Here is a 23713-nt window from a genome sequence, read left to right as displayed (position 1 = left end):
CCAGCTACTCGGGAGGCTGAGGCAGGAGAATGGCGTGAACCCGGGAGGCGGAGCTTGCAGTGAGCTGAGATCCAGCCACAGCACTCCAGCCTGGGCGACAGAGCCAGACTCCGTCTCAAAAAAAAAAAAAAAAAAAAAAAAAAAAGAAATATGAAGGCTCTGGGACTTGTTTCCAGGAAGTACACACCCAATTTTGTATTCAACTTAAGGGGATTCTTGAACCCTCCTGAAGTCTATTGCTGGTTAGGAACCTCTGGCTAAAGTGACTTTCCTCCCAGCAGAGGGCAGACCTGAACCCTTTCACAGAGGACTGAAATGGTGACATTTCAGGCATACAAACAGGCCAAGGAGGGCTTTCCAGGAGCCCTTCCTTCCTTGCATTGTAACTCCTCAGAAGGTGTATGTGCCAGAGGCTGGAGGCTGTGTAGCAGTGTAGCATGGGGCTAGCACTGGACCAAATGCAGCTGACTGCTGACCAGACACAGATTGGCCAACTCCACTGACTCATGACCACCCTGCTCTCTCCTAGGCATGCTACGGGATCCTCAAGGTGCCCACGGGCAGCTGGCTGTGCCGGACGTGTGCCTTGGGTGTCCAGCCAAAGTGCCTGCTCTGCCCCAAGCGAGGAGGAGCCTTGAAGCCCACCAGAAGTGGGACCAAGTGGGTGCACGTCAGCTGCGCCCTATGGATTCCTGAGGTGGGTGGGCCTGGAGGTGAGGCAGCCCAAGGAACAGCCCATGGGGAAGTGGGTCTGCGTGGGACTCAGGTAGCAGAGCACTGGGAAAGGAAGGTGATGGACTCACATTAAAACACTGGCATCGGCTGGGCACGGTGGCTCACGCCTGTAATCCCAGCATTTTGGGAGGCCGAGGTGGGTGGATCACCTGAGTTCAGGCGTTCAAGACCAGCCTGGCCAACATAGCAAAACCCCCTCTCTACAAAAATTAGGAGTGCGTGGTGGCAGGCACCTATAGTCTCAGCTACTCAGGAGGCAGAGGCAAGAGAATCACTTGAACCCGGAGGTGCAGGTTGCAGTGAACCGAGATCGCACCACTGCACTTCAGCCTGGGTGACAGAGCCAGTCTCCATCTCAAAAAAAAAAAAAAAAAACACACACACTGGGATCTCAGGTGATGGGCCAGCGAGGAATCCAGACCACAACTATAGGGAGCTTTGTTTGTGGACTTGGACAGAGCTCAGGTGGTGAGTTCTATGAGAAAATGGGGTTACGGACCGCTAGGAGATTCAGGAGATAGGTATAAGGTCTGGACAGAAGTCAGGCAGCTGACTAGAGGGGAAAGCAGGTTGTGGGGTCCCTCTAAACCTAGGCAGTGGTTCCAATCAAAGTCAAGCCACATGTTCAAAACAGAGATAAGCCAACTAACCTTAAAAGAGAATTGGGTGGGAGGCCAAGGCAGGTGGATCACTTGAGGTGAGGAGTTCAAGAGCAGCCTGGCCAACATGGTGAAATCCTGTCTCTACTAAAAATACAAAAAAAAATTAGCTGGGCTTGGCACAGGCCTGTAATCCCAGCTACTTGGGTGACTGAGGCACGAGAATCACTTGAACCCAAGAGACAGAGATTGCAGTGAGCTGAGATCATGCCACTGCACTCCTGCCTGGGTGACAGAATGAGACTCTGTCTCAAAAAAAAAGAGAGAGTGAATCAGGCAGTAAGCCTAAAGGGACGTTGGCTAGTGGGCCTGCTGCTATGGCTGTGGCTAGGATGGCAGGGTGGGCGTGTTTCTAAGTCCAGGTGGGAGTGCCACAGGCAACAGGCTGGGTCCAGAGTCAGTGAGTTAGCAGAGGTCCTGGGTGCCCGGAAGGCCAGCCATTTTATTTGAAATGTGAAATGTTAAAATGCACCAGAGTTTCAGCCCCAGCCCTGCTGTGTGGACTGACTCATATTGAGGCTCCACTCCAGTGTTGCCTGTGCCCAGGAGCAAGCCAGGTGGCCCTGTCCATAAGTGGCGCTCTCCTTCCTGGGCTCCCAGTCTGAAGCCCACACTGCAGGCTTCTGTCATCACAGTTGTTTGTGTCAGCGGTAGGCACTTGCTTGCGGATCAGCATGTTGAAGACTGGGACCACCTATGAGTGTGCCCTGGGCTGGGCATGGCAGAGACAGAACCAACAGGGACTCCATCATAAAGACCCTTTGGCTCAGGACCCTTGGAGAGAATTGCTTTTTCCATCCTCAGGCATCAGCAATGGGGAGGCAAATGTGCTCTGCCTCTGGGCTGTGGGGTGGTCTCTGCCCAGTAGACTTGGGCATAGTTGTAGGCCTGTCCCCATAGGAAGGGCTCAACAAAGGCATATCCCCAGGAAAACCCTAAAGACCTTCAAGAGGAGGTCCCACCATGAGACTTTTTCTTGGTGCCTAGAAAAATAAGTAATATAAACACAAATTGTAACAAGAACTCTGAAGATGTTATTAACAAGGGCCTGAGTGCAGAAAGGAGGGGGATCTTGCATGTACCTGTGCACACACTGAAGGGGTGGCCTGCCCCTCCACACCTGTGGGTGTTTCTCGTAAGGTGGAACGAGAGACTTGAGAAAAGAAATAAGACACAGAGACAAAGTATAGAGAAAGAAAAGCGGGGCCCAGGGGACCGGCGCTCAGCTTACAGAGGACCCACGCCGGCCCCGGTCTCTGAGTTCCCTTAGTATTTATTGATAATTATCTTTACCATCTTAAAGACAGGGGAGTGGCAGGACAATAGGATCAAAGAAAAAAGAGGAAATCGGCAGTAAGACATATGAACAAAAACCTCTGTGACATAAGTTCAAAGGAAAATGCTGTGCCTTGAGATGCATATGCAAACATCTCCATAAACCTTTTAGCAGCATAGTTTCAGTCTATCACATGGGGAGAAACCTTAGACAATACCTAGCTTTCCTAGGCAGAGGTCCCTGCGACCTTTGGCCGTGTACGTGTCTCTGGGTAGTTGAAATTAAGAGAATGGTGATAACTTTTAACCAGCAAGCTACCTTCAGGCATTTGTTTAACAAAGACACATCCTGCACAGCCCAAAATCCATTAAACCTTGAGTCACCGCAACACATGTCTCTTGCAAAGGACAAGGTTGGGGGTAGGGTCACAGATTAACAGCATCTCAAATACAGAACAAAATGGAGTCTCTTATGTCTACTTCTTTCTATATAGACACAGTAACAGGCTGATCTCTCTTCCTTTTCCCCACACACACACCAAAGCACCTCTCTGTCAAGGCCCACACAGTCGCAAGCACACACACACAGTCAACTACACACACTGATGGCACACTCACACATTCACAGACAATTTAAGATGAGTCTCAGATGAGCACACACTAACACACTCATCCAGTGGTCAGCTTGGGAGAGTTAGGAGGAATTCCGGCCTTTGAGCCATGCTTGTTTGGTGTCAGGAGGGACTTGGGATTTAGGGGCTCAGCCACTGCCCTGTCTGCCCACCACCTAGTTTCAGCAGACAAACCCCCATTTTGGAGATCCCTGGAGGCAGGCTGGGGATGAGAGGAATGATACAGCCCCCTGTGTCCTGCCCAGGTCAGCATCGGCTGCCCAGAGAAGATGGAGCCCATCACCAAGATCTCGCATATCCCAGCCAGCCGCTGGGCTCTGTCCTGCAGCCTCTGCAAGGAATGCACAGGCACCTGCATCCAGGTATGTGGACTACTTCACCCTCCTGCTGCCAGGAGCCGGCTGAGAGAGAGGCATGCTTGGGGCCTCGGACAGCAGCTGCCACCACCCTCTCCCCTCCATGGGGCTGCAGACTGATGCGCCCCAGAGGGGTGTGGGACTGGGGCCAGAGTCAGAATCGCACCTGATGGGGAGCATTTCTCCATCCCCTGGTCTTTTAGGGAGTGGGAACAGACCTGGGGAACCAAGGCTCAACACGCTATTGGAGTGCTGAGAATTCTGGCTTTCCCTGAAAGCAAGTGTCTTGGGGCTCGATGAATACATTAGCCTCACTTCTGACATTGAACTTGACACATTAGGGGTTAGGAATCAAACTTCTCCTCTAGCTAAGCTAATAGACTTTCCTGACACTGGAAGGGCTATACCAGTCTGTCTTTAGCAAAGTCTATTCCCAGAGTCTAGCGTGCATGAGAATCACCTGGAGGGCTCGGTAAACATAGACTGCTGAGCCTACTCCTGAGAGGCTCTGACTCAGTAGGTCTGGAGTGAAGCTGAGAACTTGCATTTCTAACAAGCTCCCAGGGGATGTTGATGCCTCGGGTCTATAGTTTGGGAGTGCAGGTGGGAGTCATCCGCCTCATCTTTTAGGAACAGAGTTGTCATTGTAAACGTTAGTTGTGCCTCCACTCATCCATGGACCTTCAAAAGGATTTGTGAGTGCAGCATAAGCAGTCGTAATAGTTGGGTGCATGATTGCTGACACAGTTATCAGCTGCCCACAGCCATCATCCAAGGCTAAGAGAGAGGGTCAGGCCTGAAGCTGTCTGGACAAAAGGAGAGGGAAAGGGTCTAAGTCCAGCCCCTCTTCCCAGAGGACAAAAAGGGGACCACAATCCCCATCTTAGATGAGCCAGTGACCCATCATCAGCCTTTCTTTTGATGCTCTGTGATGCCAAAGTCATTTTGCCCACACAAAAATGCAGCGTGAGGCCAGGCATGGTGGCTCACGCCTGTAATCCCAACACTTTGGGAGGCTGAGGCAGGTGGATCACCTGAGGTCAGGAGTTTGAGACCAGCCTGGCCAACATGGTGAAACCTCATCTCTAAAAATACAAAAACTAGGTGGTGCATGCCTGTAGTCCTAGCTACTTGGGAGGCTGAGGCAGGAGAATCTCTTGAACCTGGGAAGCGGCAGATTGCAGTGAGATGGAGCCACTGCACTCCAGCCTGGGCAACAGAGTGAGACTCTCTCAAAAAAAAAAAAAAAAATGCAGCTTGTCCCCAGAGGTGTTTCTCAACTGTCTTCTGATTGACTCCCCCAGGGCACATGGTGTTGAATGGGCTACCTTTCCGGGCGCCCCAGAGCTCCTCCTCCCCTGCCATAACTCCCATCCTGCACAGGAGGTCGGGAGCCCACGCCATTCTATTTAGGCGTTGTGCATTCTCAGTAGAGCCCTGGAGGAAGCCCCTCTGTCTTCTCCCCTCCCACCAGGCTCCCTCCATGTCTGATGCTGCCCCTCCTTTCCCCTCAGTGTTCCATGCCTTCCTGCGTCACGGCATTCCATGTCACATGCGCCTTTGACCACAGCCTGGAAATGCGGACTATATTAGCAGACAATGATGAGGTCAAGTTCAAGTCATTCTGCCAGGAACACAGTGATGGGGGCCCACGTAACGAGCCCACATCTGAGCCTGCAGAGCCCAGCCAGGCTGGCGAGGACCTGGAAAAGGTGACCTTGCGCAAGCAGCGGCTGCAGCAGCTAGAGGAGGACTTCTATGAGCTGGTGGAACCTGCTGAGGTGGCTGAGCGGCTGGACCTGGCTGAGGCGCTGGTCGACTTCATCTACCAGTACTGGAAGCTGAAGAGGAAAGCCAATGCCAACCAGCCGCTGCTGACCCCCAAGACTGACGAGGTGGACAACCTGGCCCAGCAGGAGCAGGACGTCCTGTACCGCCGCCTGAAGCTCTTCACCCATCTGCGGCAGGACCTAGAGAGGGTGAGTCCCCATGCCACGTGCCCACCCACCTGCCTGGTGGGTCCAGGAGTCCTTTCCATGCCACAGGCACTGCCCTGGAGCAGCCGGGACTCACCAGGATTCAAACTGTGAGCTCTGGTGGACCGGCCCTGTGCAGGAGCCTGCCAAGTGGCTGAGGGCCTTCAGGTCCCAAAGAGTATGGGGGTAACTGGCACTTCACAGAACAGAGAAGAGTCCAGTTCTTGAGTCTCTGAGTCCCTCTTATGCCAGCCCTATCACAGGCCTGGTGAATGGTGGGGGCCCTGCCAAGGTCAGGAGGCTGGGAGCACCAGAGCTAGGGCGAGGACCCAGGCTTCTGGCACTTGCTTGCCTCTGTGGGCCCTGCCTGGTCCTAACACATGAGCTTGCGTCGAGAATCTGAGGTAGAGGAGGAACTAGGGCTTCCCAAGCTGTCCCCGTAACCCATGCTGAAAGCCAGGAGCATCAAGAGCCAGGAGCAGCCAAACAGGCACGTGCCGGGCCAGGGCAGGGTAGATGGGTAAACGCGGCTCCGTGGGGTGCTGGGCAAAGAGAACAGAGGCACGAAGGAGACAGAGTGGACTCAAGGAACGGTGGAGTGGAAGGAGGAGGTGAATGGGGCTGGTGGATCACACGAGGCTGGGCTAGTGGATCACAGTGTGTCTGGAAGCTGCAGAAGTGCTAAGGAGGGACTGACACATTGCGGCTGGAACTTCCACCCATCACTCCCTGGAGGAGAAGTCCGAGGAATGGGTGGGCTGGCTGAAAACCGCCCCCAGCTGTGTGCTGGGGAACAGATGACGGTGCCTTGGTCCAGGGGGCTGAGTGAAATGAAGCAGGATTTCTGGATCCTTGTCCAGTCCTCTGAACCCCACAAGCTGTTCTGGCCTCTCCTCTCTGGGACATTTCTAGGGTTCCAGAGCATATGGGACCATGTCACAGTGTCTCCCCTGGGTTCAGACACACATGGTCGCCCTCTCCCTGGGTCCTGTCAGGAAACAGCTCTGGGCAGGAGCACGCAGGGAGCTTTGTGTGACCGGAAGCAGCTGCTTTTCTTATCTGCATCGCAGTGGGCAAGGCTGTAAAATGGGTAGGATATCTCCGGGGGTGTTGTACTGTCAGGGAAGGGGCACTGGATCCAACTTCCTCACTCCTCTCCTTCCTCCTCATCTGCCCTGGAGCCTGCTCAAGAGGGAAATGACCTATTGGCCCCGGAGCGCACTCACTGCCTGGCAGCCAGCTTGCCACCAGGCCAGAAGGAAGAGGTGGGGGTGGGAGGAACCAGATGTCCCTGGCTCTAGCCAGGACAGAGGGCAAGGCCATCTACATTGCAGCCACCACCTCCTGGCCAGCCCAGCCTCCTGTCACATGTGGCAGGGGCATCAGGTGTAAGACCTTCTGAGACCGAAGCTGCTTCCACAGTCGTCTTCAGGCTACCATGTCTCCACCTGCTGGATCTCCAGCGGAAACACCTGCTTTTACTCCTACTGTTTCCCAAACATCCCCTCAGAACTGACCTCCCTGTTCTGTGCTGGTCAGCCCCCGTGTCTGTTCCTGGCTGGGTTGTCCAGGGAGGTCAAGATCTGACTCATTTATGTAGTCATCATCCTGGAAAAAGAGACTTGAGGAAGATCCTCCCAGCCTTGCTGAGCAGATGAGGAAACGGGCTCGGAGAGACGAACAACAGGAAGCCTTAGAGAAACTCCATCCCAGGGGTTTTGAGCTTGAATTTGGACCTCAGTCAGGGGCAGAAAAGGAGTTGTTGGCTTATTCTCTATTCTGTAAATTTCCTGGGCAAAAGCTTCCCCTTATCAGCTCCCTAATCTTCCCACCCCAGTCTCGGCTGGTTCAGGTGGGGCCTGGGGCTGAGGTTGGCAGGCTCTGGGGTTCTGGAAAATGAGAGCTGCTGCACAGACCCCTCCAGTGGGGGCCACAGCACTCCAGAGTAGTCAGGTGTGAACCATCCCACTCCTCCTCTGGGAAGAGGAAGCAGGGCCAATTTTGAAGTATGTGCAGCCTCTTATGGCTCAGGGGACCCTGTCAAATGCTGCTTCTTGAGCAGCCACCAAGCTGGACTGGCGGGCACCAGCTTCGATGAGGGCAGGGGCATGCACAGCCCTGGCAGGGCCGAGGAGGGACAACCATGAGCCAGGCTGACCCCCATCGGCGGCCCAGCCTCAAGGCCTCTCCAGGTCACACATTTGCAACTTGGGTGAATGAACAGCGACAGGAACCCTGCCACGGGGGAGGCTTTCTGCAAAGGCCCGTGGTGGTTGGTGGCCTGGCCAGCAGGCCCAGTCTCGGACCATGGCCCGGTGCAGCGCCGGGAGTACCCAGCCTGTAACTGAGCACTACGCCAGCCTGGGTGGGAATCATCGGAAGATGGGGCAGGGCTTGAGGTCGAGGCCTTGGTAGCCTGACTTTGCATCCAGTTCCTGCACTCCCAGCTCTGTGCCTTCTTTGTTTCGGTTTCTACTTCTCTGAGTTTCAGTTTCTTTGTCTGTAAAATGGGAATAAGGATCAGACTGACCTTGGTGTCACAGTGCGTGTGGGGGACAGAGCTTAGCACAGTGCCCTCCATTGTTGGCCGTGATTGTTGCTACTGTCCTGGCCCCTCAGCATTTGGCTCTTAGAAGAAGGGAGGCCAGCCCATGCGCTCTGAGGGTAGGCTCCACAGAGGACCCACAGGGCAGGCCCAGTGCTAGGGCCTGGGAACCCAGCATCCTCCCAGATCGATTCGTTCCTCCTCAGCCAGGCAGGGGTTTTGCTGAGAGAAACGGGAGCCGGGGCTGCGGCCAGCATGAAATCCCATTTTATGGTCAACCAGATGTGCTTTCCTAAAATTTCAGCGTTGGGCCTTGGCCCCAGCGGACGCTCGGCAGGCATGGCCACTGCAGCCTCCTAGAGTTATTTACGGCTGACAAAAAAAAAATTGCAGCACTGTTAATCAGCCCGACAAGTGCCGGCTGGTGTCCCCTAGCAACCACGCTGACAAGCAGGCTGTGCAGGGACTTGCTGCTTGTAGCTCTGGCTCTGGTCACCAGGAGTTTATTTGGGAGCCTGACCTGGCCTGAGGAGGAGGCTGAGAGGGTGGAGGCAGCTCTAAGACACACACCTGCCCAGAGGATGACATGGGACAACTTCCCAAGGAGGGAAAGACTCAGCAGGAAGTGGGTCCTGGCCTCAGTGCCTGGATGGTGGCCCGCTTGGCCTCCCACCAAAGCCATCCTTGTCCTGGGCAGCTCCAGCCTCCAGACATCTGGCTCTTCTGCCTCTGTGCCTCCCATCTCCAGAGCTCCCCCAACCCATTAGTGCCCCTGCCTCACCCAAGCCCAGTCACCACCTCCAGCTGTTCCCAGGTCAGTAACCCAAAAATCGCCACTTCCTCCTCCCTGCCTGCAGTCTCCTGCTCTCCCTGCTCACTTGTCTCCCAGGCCCTCCACCCTTCTCTGTCCTGCTTTCTTCACTCACTCCCTGTTTGGCACTGGCCTGCTATGCCTCAACCCTTGTCCCTCGCTGAGGCCAGACCCCTGGCAGAGCCTCACCCACTGAGAGCCACTCCCTCCGTGAGGAGAAATTCCACAGCGCTGAGCAGGGCAATCCCTGCCGCACACCCCACCTCATCCCTGCTGCCCACGTGCTGGGCCCTGCCTCCCTCAGGACAGCCTCCCCTCTGTCCTCACACCAGGGCCTCTAACTTCTGCCAGCCCAGACTCTCAGTCCATTCTCTTCCCTTCCCTCCTGTCTTCCTTCCCCCACAGAGGTCTTTTTTCTGTCCCACACCTGCAGCTCACAAGTCTGTCTTTTCTTCTTCCTTTCTGTGGGTCCTTTTCCACCAACATTTGAATCTGTTCAACCCTCTCTCATCTTCAAAAGCGAATCCTCCCTCCCTATTTCCCTCTAGTCGTGGGTTCCTCTGCTTCCACCCCCATCTCTCCTTTCCTGTCGTCCCTCATGGTATTTGCATCCTTGCTGCCCACTCTGGCCGGATTTCCGCCACATCCCAGAGCCTGCCACCTGGGCCGCCTGCAGCCTCCCCCGCCTACCTCTGCATCCCCCGACCCTCTCAGCAGTGGCTGCCACAATCAGACCTGCCCTTAGTCTTGGAGTCCTTTTCCTGTGATGCTCTGACCAGGTCCCCACTGAGGTCCCGGTTTACCCCCTCCCTCCCTGGCCGCTCCTTGGCCTCAATGGTCATCCACCGCTCTCCCCTGACTGTTCACTCCGAGGGCTGGAGGCCTCAGGCTCCACTGTCTTTCACGGCTGCCCACAGTTTTGCCCCACGTGGGGGTGCTGGCTGCCCCTCCCTCTTGAGCTCCACACCAAGTCCCTTCTAAAGGCTGCCAGCGTCTCATGCCCAGCATCCCTGTTAGTTTCCTAGGCCTGCCTGCCTGCCACCAGCTGGATGGTGAGATTCATCCTCACGGTTCTGGAGGCTGGAAGCCCAAGGTTGAGGTGTCAGCAGAATTAGTTCCTGCCGGGGGCTCTGTGGGAGAGTCTCTTCGTGCTCCCAGCTTCTGGTGGTTGCCAGGAATCTTTGCTGTTCCTTGGTCTGCGGACATCTGTCTAGCCTCTGCCTCTGCCAGGTCACATGGCCTTCTCCCTATAGGCCCCTGTGTCAGGACTCCACTCATAGTAGATCAAGGGCCCACCCTAATATAGTATGATATCATCTTAACTATTTATATCTACAGAGACCCTATTTCCAAATAAGGTCACGTTGTGAGGGTCCCAGTAAAAATGAATTTGGGGGAACACTGTTCAATCCCGTACAGAAGCCACTGCAGGTGGGAGAAGGGAAGAAGGGAGAAGGGAAGTGTCTCACCACTCTGTGAAAATCCACCCCTGGGCCGAGCTCAGTGGCTCACGCCTGTAATCCCAGCACTTTGGGAGTCCAAAGCGGGCGGATCAGGAGGTCAGGAGTTCGAGACCAGCCTGGCCAACATGGTGAAACCTCATCTCTACTGAAAATACAAAAATTAGCCAGGTGTGGTGGCAGACGCCTGTAATCTCAGCTACACGGGAGGCGGAGGCAGGAGAATCGCTTGAACCCGGGAGGCAGAGTTTGCAGTGAGCCAAGATCGTGCCACTGCACTCCAGCCTAAGTGACAGAGCGAGACCCTGTCTCAAAAGAAAAAAAAGAAAATCCAGCCTTGGCTTCCTTTGGCCTGGCTCAGTCAAGCCTCAGCGCCTGCCCTCCTCCCTTGCCAGCCCCACCACTCCTCACTCCTCCCTTCAGACTCCTGCCGTGAGGCTCTGCTCTGCCTCCCCCCAGCCTGGATTCCTCGTTCCCAGGCTCTGCCCCCGCCGTGTGATCAACTCCCACTCCCACTGGCTGCTGGTGTGTCCAAGACGCCTTGCTCAGCACCCCTAAGTGTGGGTCGGAGCCACCTGGTCCTGTCAGTAGTTGGTCAGCACCCTGAGAAGAAAGGGGCCCCCGCGGCGTTGCTCGCTTGAGTCCAGGGCCCCACACAGTGCAAGTCCACAGAGCTATAGCCAGTGCTTAAGAGTATGGGGGAAGGAGGCTGGTTGGAGGGTGGTTTTAGGAGGTCCAGGTTTTGACAGGAAGGTGGGCCATCCCGGTAGGCTAGAGCCGGGGCTCACAGGCTGGATCCAGGTGGTTGCAGCCCAGGGTGGCCCCCTGGAGTGGTACTGGCCATAGGGATAGGTGGAGCTGAGGCTCAGGGGTGGATGGCCTGGTGCTCACGGTCTGAGCTGAGGGCGCGCACACCAGCGTGGAAGGCCACAGAGAGTCCGTGCAGAGCGCATCGGGTGGAGGCCTGAGGCTGGAGCCACCTTTGTGGTATATCCTTCACGGCCGGGCTCAGGAAAGAAAGGAGGATCCCCATACCCAGAAGAGAGGTCTGATCTTGGCTGCCCTCGGACTGGGAGAAATGATGGTTATGCCAACAGGCAGGGGGTCTGGAACCAGAGGTCACCCTAGCTTAAAGACATGAAGACTGAACTCAGCCTTGAAGATGGAACCCAACGAGAAACAGCCTGGTCCCAGCTGGAAAGACCCTGGTGGGACCCAGAATTCAAGCTGAGCAGCTTTGGCCAACTGTCCCTGATAATGGAGTCTCTATCCTGTGCTGAAGAGCAAGGAAGTGTCTCAAGGAAGAGGGCTTGGTCTTGGCTCCGGAAGTGTGGCCTGCCCTGAGAGCAGCCAGGGAGGGATGGCCCACTAGGGTAAGGTGCCAGGTGGGCAGGCAGCAGCATGGTCCATCCTGCAGGTGCTTCCTGTGGGACCACCTATAGGAGGGGTCCATGTCCCATGAGCTTAGAAGCTGGTGTCTAAGGCCCCAGGGGGCTCTTCTCAGCTGGCCTTGAGGCAGTCAGAGAGGCCTCTGCCCTCTCTGCTGAGGAGTTCTGTCACTGGCAGTGTGAAGGTGGCTGTGTGGATGTGGAAGCCTTGGCCAGCATGGCATGAGCCTGGCTCAGGTCCCAGTGCAGCAGGTAGACATGGGTTGGCTGCAGGCTGGGCACAGTTGGGTTAGGACTTCCTTTCTGCTCAAAGCTATTCTGCTGGCGTTCTCTCGGGCTGCAAGTACCAGGGCCATTTGTGGCTCAGGACACATGTTAGTTTTTGCCATGCCGTTTGTGTCTGAAGAATTTCTTTACCGGGAAAGAAAGGCCTTGGACAGGAGGCAGAGGGATGAAGTTGGTGACCTGGTGAGACCCTGATGAGTCTGCGGGCACTGTGGTTATAGAGGAGAGCAACCATGTTGGCAGGGCCTTGGGAGGCAGCGTGGCTGACCTTACCAGGAAGGTAAGACTCCGAGGAGGAAGGTGGGCATGCTGGGCTGATCTAACCAGATGCCCTCCCCTGGCCGCTCTGGCTCAGCCAGGGACCACAGGGCCGAGGCTGTGTGTGGCCTTAGGTTTTGTGTCCGAGACATGCAGCACAGGGCTGAGGATGCGCTCAGGGTCTGGAAATTGGTTTGCAGATGTTCTGGGCAGGATAGGCTATGGTGGTAACCTGTGCCCCCGGCGCTGCCTCTACCCATAGCAAGGTCCCCAGAGCTGGGAGGTCTGGGGTGGTTGCCTGTGAGTAAGGTGGAAAATCTCTCTTGTTTTCTCAGGTTAGAAATCTGTGCTACATGGTGACAAGGCGCGAGAGAACGAAACACGCCATCTGCAAACTCCAGGAGCAGATATTCCACCTGCAGATGAAACTTATTGAACAGGATCTGTGTCGAGGTAGGCGCCTTCCCCACCTGCCGCCGCCACCTCCGTGTGCCCTCTCTTGCGGGGCTGGGTCCCAAGAAGGGTATGTCTTGGGACCCTGGTAGGGTATCTGCGTGGAGCCAGGGGCCACTGGCCCCCACCCCTACCCTTCACCATCCAATTAGTCGGCCCAGACGGGGGCCTGCCAGGGTCCTGGGTTGTGTGTCACTAGGCAAAGAGCCAGAGGTTGGAATGTGGGCATCAGGCCTGCCCTCAGGGAGCTTTCTGGTTGACTAGGCCACAGCAGTTCAGGAGCTGATTGCATGTGAACAGGTACAGAGAAGGCCTAGTGGCTTTCTGCTGGTGCTGAGGCAGGAAGGGCCAGAAGCTGGTGAGCTTCCCTGAACCCTGGTGTGCCTGGGAGTCAGTTTCGAAGAAGGCAGCTGCCCCAGAGATGTGATAGGACCTGGCTATTGTTTCTGTCTGACCCTAACAGGATTCTTGCACTGCATCTGCAGTGTTTTCCGCTGTTTTATTCTTATTCTTCGTATTCTCTTGGCGTCACATGTGTTCAATGGGTCTGGCAATCAAAGGCTGAAGGAAGCTCTGACATTGATCTTATCTGTTAATTATGGATATTGCCAGACACAGGACCCTTCCTGGAGCGTATACATGTTAAGAAGGGCAACACTTAGCCCCCAAAGCGGTACCCCAGTGTTTGGTTTACATGCAGCAGAAATAGCTGGGTGGAGAGAGACTTTGAGCCTGGGTCTGCCAATGCCACTTCAGCCTCGGAGCTGAGCTGGGCCTGGAGTGGAGAGGAGGGAGGAAAGCTGCTGAGCCACCATTGGAGCAAATGACTGAGGACCTCTGCTGCCCCTACTTCTGCCTGAGAGCTGAGCTGACCTGATTGTGCTTTGGCATCACCATCCGCTCTGGCCCCAACATCTAGCCTTGCCAAGTTCAGGTGCTAGTCGTGGCCATGCAGAGCTCACCATGTACCCAAAGACTGTGGCAGCTTCCTGGCTGCTGGAGCTTTCCAGGCCCCCTGTCTTCTGTTTATTCATTCAGCCAGCATTAGTTGAGCATGGATTGGATAGGGTTCCTGCCCTTGTGGAACACACCATCTGGAGAGAGAAAGGAACGTGGTATCGCAGAGGCTACAGTTGCTGCCATTGCAGGGATAGAAGTATCAGGGATGTCTTCCCAGAAGCAGTGATGCTCCAACAACATCTCAGGCCTTCTAGCACTTGGCTGTGGCCACATATCGGCTGCAGAAGGAGAAGCCCATGCAAGGCACCCACAGTTGAGGAAGCAGAGGGTGGCAAGCCACGAGCAGTGCCCTCAGGCACAGGATTCCAGAAGCATGGTCAAGAGCCTGGAGGGTTCACATCCCCGCATTGGTTCTGGGGACATTTGCAACTCCTTGTCTTGAGTGTCAACAACAGGCAGCTGTTTGTTCAGGGCAGGGCGGGGCATTTGGAGATGACTGGTTTGCCCTGTCCAAAGCTGCTGCTCACACTGTTGGGAGGCTTGACGCTTGGGGTGGGTCATGGGCTGTGTGCATATTGGTGAGGCTGTCTGGCTTGGCGGCTAGAAAAGGCCTCCTAGTGGAGATGATATTTGGGCGGTGAGCTGAATCAGATGAAGGATAGGACAAGAAAACAACGTATTTGGAGACTTAGTGGCCACAGCATGTCTTGGCAGAGAAACTGGAAGGAGGCTGGAATGGCTGCACCGGGCAGAAGGAAGACACCTAAAGTAGGGGTGATGGGTAACCAGGGTCACATGTGCAAGATCTTCTTGTAGCCTGGGGGAGGAGCTTACACTGTCCTGAGAGCAGTGGGGAGCCTCTCCAGGAGCCTGCCTCCAGAGTGTCTAGGCATTGGTTACATGCCATGTTACAGATGAGATTGCCCAGGCACGGTGGCTCATGCCTAAAATCCCAGCACTTTGGGAGTCCACAGTGGGAAAATCCCTTGAAGGCAGGCGTTCCAGACCAACCTGTCTGTACAAAAAAAAATTACAAAAATTAGCTGAGCATGGGGACACATGCCTGTATTCCTAGCTACTTGGGGGAGCAAAAGTAGGAGGATTGCTTGAGCCCAGTAGTTTGAGGCTGCAAGTGAGCTATGATTACACCACTGCACTCCAGCCTGGGTAACAGAGCCAGGCTCTGTCTCTAAAAAATAAATAAATAAACAGATGTGGCCAGGCACAGAGGCTCACACCTGTAATCCCAGCACTTTGGGAGGCCAAGGTGGAAGGATTACTGGAGCCCAAGAGTTTAAGACCAGTCCGGGCAACATAGTAAGATCCTGTCTCTACAAAATTTGAAAATTAGCCAGGTGTGGTGGCGTGCACCTGTAGTCCCAGCTACTCAGGAGTCTGAGGGTAAAGGATCACTTGAGCCTGGGAGGTCAAGTCTGCAGTAAACTATGATTGTACTACTGTGCTCCATCATGGGCAACAGAGCAAGACTCTGTCTCAAAACAAACCAAAATAGATGAGACTGAGGCCTGGCCTGAACTGAAAGGATACAGGAGCCAGGGGTGCACCCTGAATCTCCCATCCAGTTCACTGCCTGACTTTGAAAGCCAACCAAGAGACCAATGCAGGAGACTGGTTCAGGGGAGCTGACCCTGGGGTTAGGAATGGACCCCAAGCCTCTCGACCCCTCAGATAGTGTTCCTTCCACTGACATGTCTAGCTCCTCAGCCTGGCATTCAAGGCCCTGACCTGTCCAGACTCCCCTCCAGCCATTCTTCCCACCACCCACACTCTCTCCCAAGGCTGCAGGTTGTGCGGGTCAGACTAGAGTCCAGGTCCTGCAAGGGCCTCTCCTTGTGGCCCTGTGGCCACCCCAAGTCCCCCACAGGGCACAGTGGACAATTGGCTCACCCCACCATGCCAGCCGTCCCCTGGCTCCAACCTTTTTGCTGTGGAGGGTGAGCACTGACTGATGGAGGACTCCTGGGCTGCCACGCAGGGATCTTGGTGCTGACTGAGGCCACTCAGGGTAACCATATCCCTCCTCCTCTCGCTTTCCCTGACACAGAGCGGTCTGGGAGGAGAGCAAAGGGCAAGAAGAGTGACTCGAAGAGGAAGGGCTGCGAGGGCTCCAAGGGCAGCACTGAGAAGAAAGAGAAAGTGAAGGCGGGGCCTGACTCAGTCCTGGGGCAGCTGGGTGAGTGAGGGCCATGCTGGCCTGCAGACACGGGCAGGCTTGACCATCACCACACTTGCAGCTCTGCTCTGCAGAAGGCCAGCTGCACAGAATAGGAGACTGAGGCTCAAGAGCGGTAACCAGGCCCTTGCTTGCCCAGGTGCACACACCTTCCACCCACAAAGGAGACAGATCTCAGAGCCCCGTGTGACATCCTGGGAAATGCCCCTTATGTAGACCTGGATGGAGGCTGGGCCACGCCCATTCAGGAACTGTCCAGTCATTTCCCTGGCTGGATCCTGGTGGCTGGATTTTCCCAGAGTCCCCCAGGACAGCCCCCATGCTGGGAGGGGCGGATCTACCAGAAAGCCCCATCCTTGTCTTACTCTCCCAGAATCCTCTAAATAGGCCCTTCCTGTAACAGCAGCAGACTTTCCTGGAGCTACCCAGAGATACCCAGAGGAGTGGCTGCAGGCCCTGGCCCTGCCCATCACCTCCACTGCCCAGGCCTCCTGTTAGGCAGAGCAGCCTAATGGGAGCAGTGTGACTCATGGACCTCATGTGCTTCCTCCAGAGATCTCGGGGAGCATCATGGAGTCCCCTTCCAGACCTTGCCTCTGGGACAGAGGCCCCAGGTCATCCTTTCTGTCCCTCTGTCTCAACAAGGGGACAACCCAGGCATGGTGGTGCATGCCTGTATTCCCAGTTCTCAGGAGGCTGAGTTGGGAGGATCACTTGATCCCATGAGGCTGAGGCTGCAGTGCACCATGATCATGCTACTGCACTCTAGCCTGGGTGACAGAGCAAGACCATGTTCCTTCATTTCACACCCCTCCCGCAAAAAGAAGGGGATAACTTGGGTGTGTAACAGGAAACCCAGTCTCACGTCTCACCAGCTGTCCCTTCCCAAGACCTCGGTAAGGGAGGAAGGATCTGCCTCCCTCACATCTGCTGGCATCTCACTTGCCTCCTCTCTCCCCTGACATCCAGGAGGGACTGGATACTGCTTGCTACCCCTATTCGCGCCTGATCCCTTTATCCAAGCTCTTTGCTGCAAGCTCTGGGAGTCAATGCTTATAAAGACCGAGTGCCCTCTGGTGGCCTGAGGGCATTTTCCTCCAGATTCCTCCTTCCCCAACCCCACCAGAGTGGGGGTGGTGGGCAGGGCCAACTTCATGGGTAGCAACCTATGCCGTTGCACAGGGTCCTTGATCTTGGTTTAATGCTCTGCTGCTGCCACCTTGAATTTTTTTCCCCATGGCAGGCTTTCTGGTAAAATCCAAAAAACCTGCTAGACAAACGAAAAGAGCTATAACACTCCACCTTGAAATTCTTAATAATATTTGAACAAGGAGCCTATATTTTCATTTTATACTCCATCCCACAAATTATGAAGCCCATCTTGAGGGCAGCACGTCCTTCTGGAGAGAAGGGTATAAGTAGTCCCAACTCTTTGGTGGTGTTGGCAGGAGGGATGGACAAAGGTAGCTCACCTGGGTCTGGCACAGGGGGGCTGAGAGAAGAAGATGCATGGTGGTGTGCTGGGAGCGTCAGCGGGCTTCCTGAAAGGGTGGGACACGCGTCTGCTGGCATCTCACTTGCCTCCTCTCTCCCCTCAGCAGGCCTGTCCACCTCATTCCCCATCGATGGCACCTTCTTCAACAGCTGGCTGGCACAGTCAGTGCAGATCACAGCAGAGAACATGGCCATGAGCGAGTGGCCGCTGAACAATGGGCATCGCGAGGACCCTGCTCCGGGGCTGCTGTCAGAGGAGCTGCTGCAGGATGAGGAGACACTGCTCAGCTTCATGCGGGACCCCTCGCTGCGACCTGGCGACCCTGCTAGGAAGGCCCGAGGCCGCACCCGCCTGCCTGCCAAGAAGAAACCACCACCACCACCGCCGCAGGACGGGCCTGGTTCACGGACGACTCCAGACAAAGCCCCCAAGAAGACCTGGGGCCAGGATGCAGGCAGCGGCAAGGGGGGTCAAGGGCCACCTACCAGGAAGCCACCACGTCGGACGTCTTCTCACTTGCCATCCAGTCCTACAGCCGGGGACTGTCCCATCCTAGCCACCCCTGAAAGCCCCCCACCACTGGCCCCTGAGACCCCGGACGAGGCAGCCTCAGTAGCTGCTGACTCAGATGTCCAAGTGCCTGGCCCTGCAGCGAGCCCTAAGCCTTTGGGCCGGCTCCGGCCGCCCCGCGAGAGCAAGGTAACCCGGAGATTGCCGGGTGCCAGGCCTGATGCTGGAATGGGACCACCTTCAGCTGTGGCTGAGAGGCCCAAGGTCAGCCTGCATTTTGACACTGAGACTGATGGCTACTTCTCTGATGGGGAGATGAGCGACTCAGATGTAGAGGCCGAGGACGGTGGGGTGCAGCGGGGTCCCCGGGAGGCAGGGGCAGAGGAGGTGGTCCGCATGGGAGTACTGGCCTCCTAACTCACCCCCTTCCCTGTCCCGGGCCCTGCCCTGGTCCCCCAACAAGGCCTCAGCCCAGTCACAACTGCCATTTCCAGTCTCTGCCGAGTGTCCCAGACCCTCGAGGCTGCCACTCCGTCGTGGTTTTATTTTTAATATAGAGAGAGTTTTGAATTCTACACTGTTGTCTTTCCTCTGTGCTGGCCTAGGACGTTAGGATTCCTTCCACGGCTCCGGCCGCCAGGACCCTGCCAGGTCCCGTGCACCATCCCTGCCCTGCCCACGTGGTATTGCTGGGCCCCTGGCTAGAAGTGGGCAAGGTGGAGAAGAGCTCAGGACTCCAGCCCGCTGCCACTGGGTGACACAGACTGTCGTTTGGGCATTATTTCATGGCAGTTGGGCCAGTCCAGGGCCTACCCCGCCTTGCCCCCAGATTCCACTGGGGTCCATTTGGGGGGTCCTGCTGCACTCCACCGATCCCCAAGGAAGTATAATAAACAATACCCAGCCAGAGTCTACTCACTGTCACAAGCACAACGAGTTTATATGAGAAAGCACTGAGGGGGTGCAGAGGGCCCGCTGGTTCCAGGGGAACTGAAAGCTGTTCCTGATCAGCCCGTATCATCTGAGGCCTGCCTGCCCACCCTGCCACCCTCCCCTCCCTTGCTGCTCTGCCCCTGCCAGTGCCCAGCCCAGCGGCTCTGGGAAGGGGTTCCCAGAATCCCTCCTGAGCTGTGCCATTTACTCAGGGGACTCCCAAACAGCCAGCTGCCAGTGCAGGTGGAGGGCTGTAAGGGAGGGCCAGTGCCCAGACAGGGTCATGGGGCTCAGACCAGCCCACTGTAGAGAATCACTCTGGGGCTCCAACTTCCTTCCTTCCTTTGGGGCCAGTCTCGGCCGAAGTCTGGTCACTCAGACAGAGGTGACCAGACCAGACCGCTTGCCTTTTCAAGTTTCCTAGTCCTGCTAAGAGATGAGCTTCTTCCGTGGTTTCCTTTTGGAAACTCCTCCTTCCAACAAGCAGTGGGATCCCGGGGCCCAGGGCGGGCCGGTGTTGGCCGCTGGGGCTGTTGTAAGTCTTGCTGGATGTTCCCCTGTTCCTGAGCCTTAACCCCTTGCCCAGCCATCCCCCGTGTCCTGCCTTTCCCGCCCCCCCCCCTTAGGTCCCAGGTAGTTGCTCTGAAGAGTTTCAGTAGAGTGGCCCCAGGGTGATAGCTCAGGGAACAACAAAAAAGGAATTCCGTGAAAACATTTTTTTTTCTTTGATGAATTACTCCTGGGTCACTTCCGCCACTGGTAAAGCCAGAACTTCTCCAACAAGAACCTTGCAAAAAGTCCAGTGAATCAGTCGAATCATTCTGTGGATGCCAAAGAATATTTTGACCATAATACAGCACAGCCTGGACCTGACAACTTGTCACTTGGACTTTTTTTAAAATGGAGTTCTCTAGCATCAAAGTATAGAAACATGTTCATTGCACACACCCAAGGAGAAGAGCCCAAGCGCTCGGAAGAGGATGCTTTTCTGCTGCTGAAGTGTACCTGGGTGTTAGATTTCAGATCCTGGGCTGAGCCCACTGTGAGCTTTCCTAAACTCTGAGAGTCACAGAGGGGAAAGATACTGACAGTGAAACCAGCATGGAAAATGTCTTTACCATGTGGTTCCCTCCTTCCCAAATACATAAAGCAAATAAGCAGGATGGGGAACAGCTTGACCTTCATCCACCCCTAACTCCAAAACTATCAAGGTACGACAGTGGCATTGTCATCGACACTCAGTTTCATGTGAATTTTAGCAAAACAGGAAACAAAGATAACGACTCAGTTCAGAGGATCGGACAAATGTGTCTAGTCCGGGTGGACTTGGAGGGAGTGGGGTGGGCTTCAAGGATTCTGGGCGTTGGGATGGCATGAGCTACCCCGTAGAGTTTAGTCTGCCTGCCCGCCTTGGTAGTAGTGACCAGTCAGTGTCAGCATCAGTGTCCCAACCCCAGTCTCTGTTTACTGCCTTTGAACAGAACTTCTTCCTTCCCCATGCTTTGGGTCACCTCGGGCTGCAACCCTGTCTGTGCCAGATGGCCCAGTCTGACCCTGCAGGAAGCAAAGAGGTGAGCTTAAAGAACAACCAAACTGCCAGGGGTCCCGGAAAGCCCAGGGTCTAGCAGTCTCCGCACTTGGCCCCTTGCCCCTTCACACCATCCTGGGGCAGGGACTGGGCCTCCCTGGTGGCAGGGGTGGGCGGAGAATTAGGGAGAGGGTGCAACGAGTCTGGCCCCTTGCCTCGGGGTGGCTGGTGTTCTTCCAAGAGCCTCTGCTCATGTTGTTGGCCTCTGGATTCTGTTCCTTCTTCATTGGCTATTGCTTTGGACTGGACTGTCGCTGAGCCTGTGTCCTGCAGAACCCAGATGTCTGTTAGGCTGGCTGGCTGCTGCGAGGGGATGAGGGTGGCCTTTCACTTGGGGAGCCCTTTCACTCCCAGGCCAAGCCCTGGAGCAGTCTTCTCCAGGTAGCTGTCTCCACCTCCAGGATGTCCACCAGGCTGCAAGGAGAAGGATGCCAGCCACCCATCCTCCCCGAGTTCCCAGCCTTTCCCCCGTTAGTCACAGCTGCTTCTCTCTTTTTCCGGTCTACTGTCCCCAGTGTAGAGGGCTTTGCTGCCCCTGAGACCAAGCAAGGCAGGTTCCTTTTCCAGGCCAGAGGCGGAGGTGGATCTTTCTCTTGACCACGTCTCCCCACTCGCACTGCTCCTCCACAGGGAGGGAGAAGCTGCTCTGTAACTCATTCTGGCTATCATCCCCCTTCTCACTGACCTGATCGCCCACCACCTCCTTCCCCCTCATCATGTGACAAAGGATAATGTGCAAGAAAAGTATTTTTATGTATCATAAATGTATTTTGAGACAAATGAGAAGAAGAAAGGTAGAAGGGTTTATTTTATTAAATGAGCCTGACTTTGTGACAGTGTGTGAGCATTTGCAATGTAAGGGCCTCAGCTTCCTTGGAGAAGCCACCCCAGGTTTCCAGACAAAGATGTTGAATTGTTTGTGGGGGGTGTGCCAGGCCACGCCTCGTGTGTCTGCGTGCAGGCATGCCTGTGTGTACTGTGTATGGGCACACTATGGGACTAGCTGGGACAATTCCTAGAGATTCAACTGCCCAATTCTAACAAACATTGGCAGCGGCTGAACTTGGCATTTCCTTGCTAACTGCCAGATGTGGCCAACCTCTGCCCATGTGCAAACCACTGAAAAATGATCTGGATTTCTGTAGCAAAGCCCTTGGGGAGGGCACTCTCCAATGCTCTTGGCCTCGCTGGCCACATTGGCCAATGAGCCAGGGCTGGAGTCTGAGACCTTTGGTTGTTCTTTAAGGCACCTCCTGCCACTTTCTCCCTCAGAGGCACAAACACTTTGTGTTCCACGTGAGTTTGAGGGGACGGTGGGGGGAATGATATGAATGTCACAGGAGGAGACACCTTCTGTCTTTGTTTCAAAGAAAGTGATGTGCCATTTGTTAATATACAAGAGAAATATTGAAAATATATTGAAAAGAGCAATTTTAAATTATTTTTGGCTTATGTTGCAATATTTATTTTCTTGTATTAGAAAAGATTCCTTTGTAGAGAAAAAATGTATTTTTCATTAACGCAAAGACCTATTTCTCCTTTTTGTACATTGTCCATGTTCGCAACCCTTAACGAGCAATAGAATGTATGGTCACCTGGGTGTGGCCAATGCCCGCTGTGCCCTGCATGATTCTGTGTTGCCGCTGCTGCATAGTTCCCAGCCCCATCCTGTCCTGCTCACTCATGGGGGCTTCCAGACCCCAGCCCCACCAGGGCTTGTGTCATAGGGAGCCCTTTGCACTCCTCGTGTGTTGGCAAACGCAGTTAATAAAGCAATGTTTTCTGTGCTGGCTGGTGTGAGGCTCCATTGCATTGGATGGGGTAGGGAACCCTGGGAGTCCCACACACACACCTGACAGTGGGCTCAGCAAAACCACAAGATCCCTGAGTTTTCCAAGGGATCTGCTGCCACCTCCTAAGGAATCATAATAAAGATGCTCAGTGCACACCAAGGGCTATAATTTCAGAGCAGTATTTCTATTTTTGATTGTTATTATTATTTTTTGAGACAGGGTTTCACTCTGTTGCCGAGGCTGGAGTTCAGTCGTGCAATCTTGACTCACTGCAGCCTTGACATCCTGGGCTCGAGTGATCCTCCCACCTCAGCCTCCTGAGTAGCTGGGACTACAGGTGCGTGCCACCATGCCCGGTTGATTTTGGTAATTTTGTAGAGATGGGATTTCGCCACGTTGCCCAGGCTGGTCTCAAATTGCTGGGCCCAAGTGATCCATCCTCCTCGGCCTCCTGAAGTCCTGATACTACAGGCATGAGCCATCGCACCTAGCCTCAGGGCAGTATTTCATTTGATCTTCAATATGTTCCTGTGGAATTGAGAGGATGAGGGATGCACCCAAAGTCAAAGATGTGCTCAGAGGTAAAGCTCCGCATCCAAGGCAGGACTGCTTGCTGCACGCCCCACCCGCTACAACCACCTGTCTGGGACCACAGGAAAGTTTGGGAGGAGCCTCAAGGGAGTGTCCCTAGGTCGGCGAAGATTTTTGCTTGAGTTTGTTTTTTATTCATGATTTTCTGAGTACCTACCCTAAGTCAGGCTCTGAAAAGAGTGTGGGGAATGTAGCTGCTGTCCTTGCTGGGGGTAGCTCACACAGGCAGTGAGGGAGCTGGGAGTTTTCCTAGAGGCCTGGGCTGGTCTAGGGGTAGGAGGGTTCAGGAAGGGTTTCTCTGAGGAAGTGATTCATTCATTCATTTAACAAGTAGTCTTGACCGGACACCTCACTGCCAGTGTGCTGGGTTGCATACTCTGCATGTCACCAGGCCCCTGTCCCCCTAAAACCTCCAGGCAATGCAGACCTAATGAAAAAATTGTTGCTAGCCCAAGGGAAGCTGATGGTCATTCCTCACAGAGGGCTTGGCCTATGCAAAGATGGATCAAGCTATACCAGGGAAGGGTCTTGAACCTTCTCTGAGGGCTCAAAGCAAGGCTGTGTAGGTCAGAGGTTACATTAAAACTCAAAGAATCGGCCGGGCGCGGTGGCTCAAGCCTGTAATCCCAGCACTTTGGGAGGCCGAGACGGGCGGATCACGAGGTGAGGAGATCGAGACCATCCTGGCTAACACGGTGAAACCCCCGTCTCTACTAAAAAATACAAAAAACTAGCTGGGCGAGGTGGCAGGCGCCTGTAGTCCCAGCTACTCGGGAGGCTGAGGCAGGAGAATGGCATGAACCCGGGAGGCGGAGC

At 55.0% G+C, this 23713-nt stretch overlaps 1 protein-coding gene and 1 non-coding gene across 13 annotated transcripts in view; one reads left to right on the top strand and one right to left on the bottom strand.

Moving 5' to 3' along the window:
* The window catches only part of LOC105467137 (jade family PHD finger 2), a 58281-nt gene extending 35980 nt beyond the window's left edge, over positions 1-22301 (top strand). For 7 of the 12 annotated variants that reach the window (XM_011716557.3, XM_011716558.3, XM_011716556.3 and 4 more), the window contains 6 exons: positions 530-697; positions 3547-3663; positions 5172-5636; positions 12716-12833; positions 15859-15987; positions 17586-22301. In XM_011716557.3, the coding sequence (XP_011714859.1) occupies positions 530-697; positions 3547-3663; positions 5172-5636; positions 12716-12833; positions 15859-15987; positions 17586-18409 (1821 nt within the window). In that variant the 3' untranslated portion in view covers positions 18410-22301. The remainder of the gene's footprint in view (positions 1-529; positions 698-3546; positions 3664-5171; positions 5637-12715; positions 12834-15858; positions 15988-17585) is intronic. The other 5 variants (XM_071098440.1, XM_011716561.3, XM_011716564.3 and 2 more) reach the window with 3 other exon arrangements.
* On the bottom strand, positions 17227-17286 carry LOC112424134 (U7 small nuclear RNA). The gene has a single exon (XR_003014805.1). It is a non-coding gene; the product is annotated as a U7 small nuclear RNA (small nuclear RNA).
* Positions 22302-23713: the final 1412 nt, after the last annotated feature.

This window comes from Macaca nemestrina, chromosome 6 (genome assembly GCF_043159975.1).
Source record: "Macaca nemestrina isolate mMacNem1 chromosome 6, mMacNem.hap1, whole genome shotgun sequence".
NCBI lineage: Eukaryota > Metazoa > Chordata > Mammalia > Primates > Cercopithecidae > Macaca > Macaca nemestrina.
The sequence above is the reverse complement of the archived record's forward strand: the minus strand, read 5'-3'. Positions and strand labels throughout refer to the sequence as shown.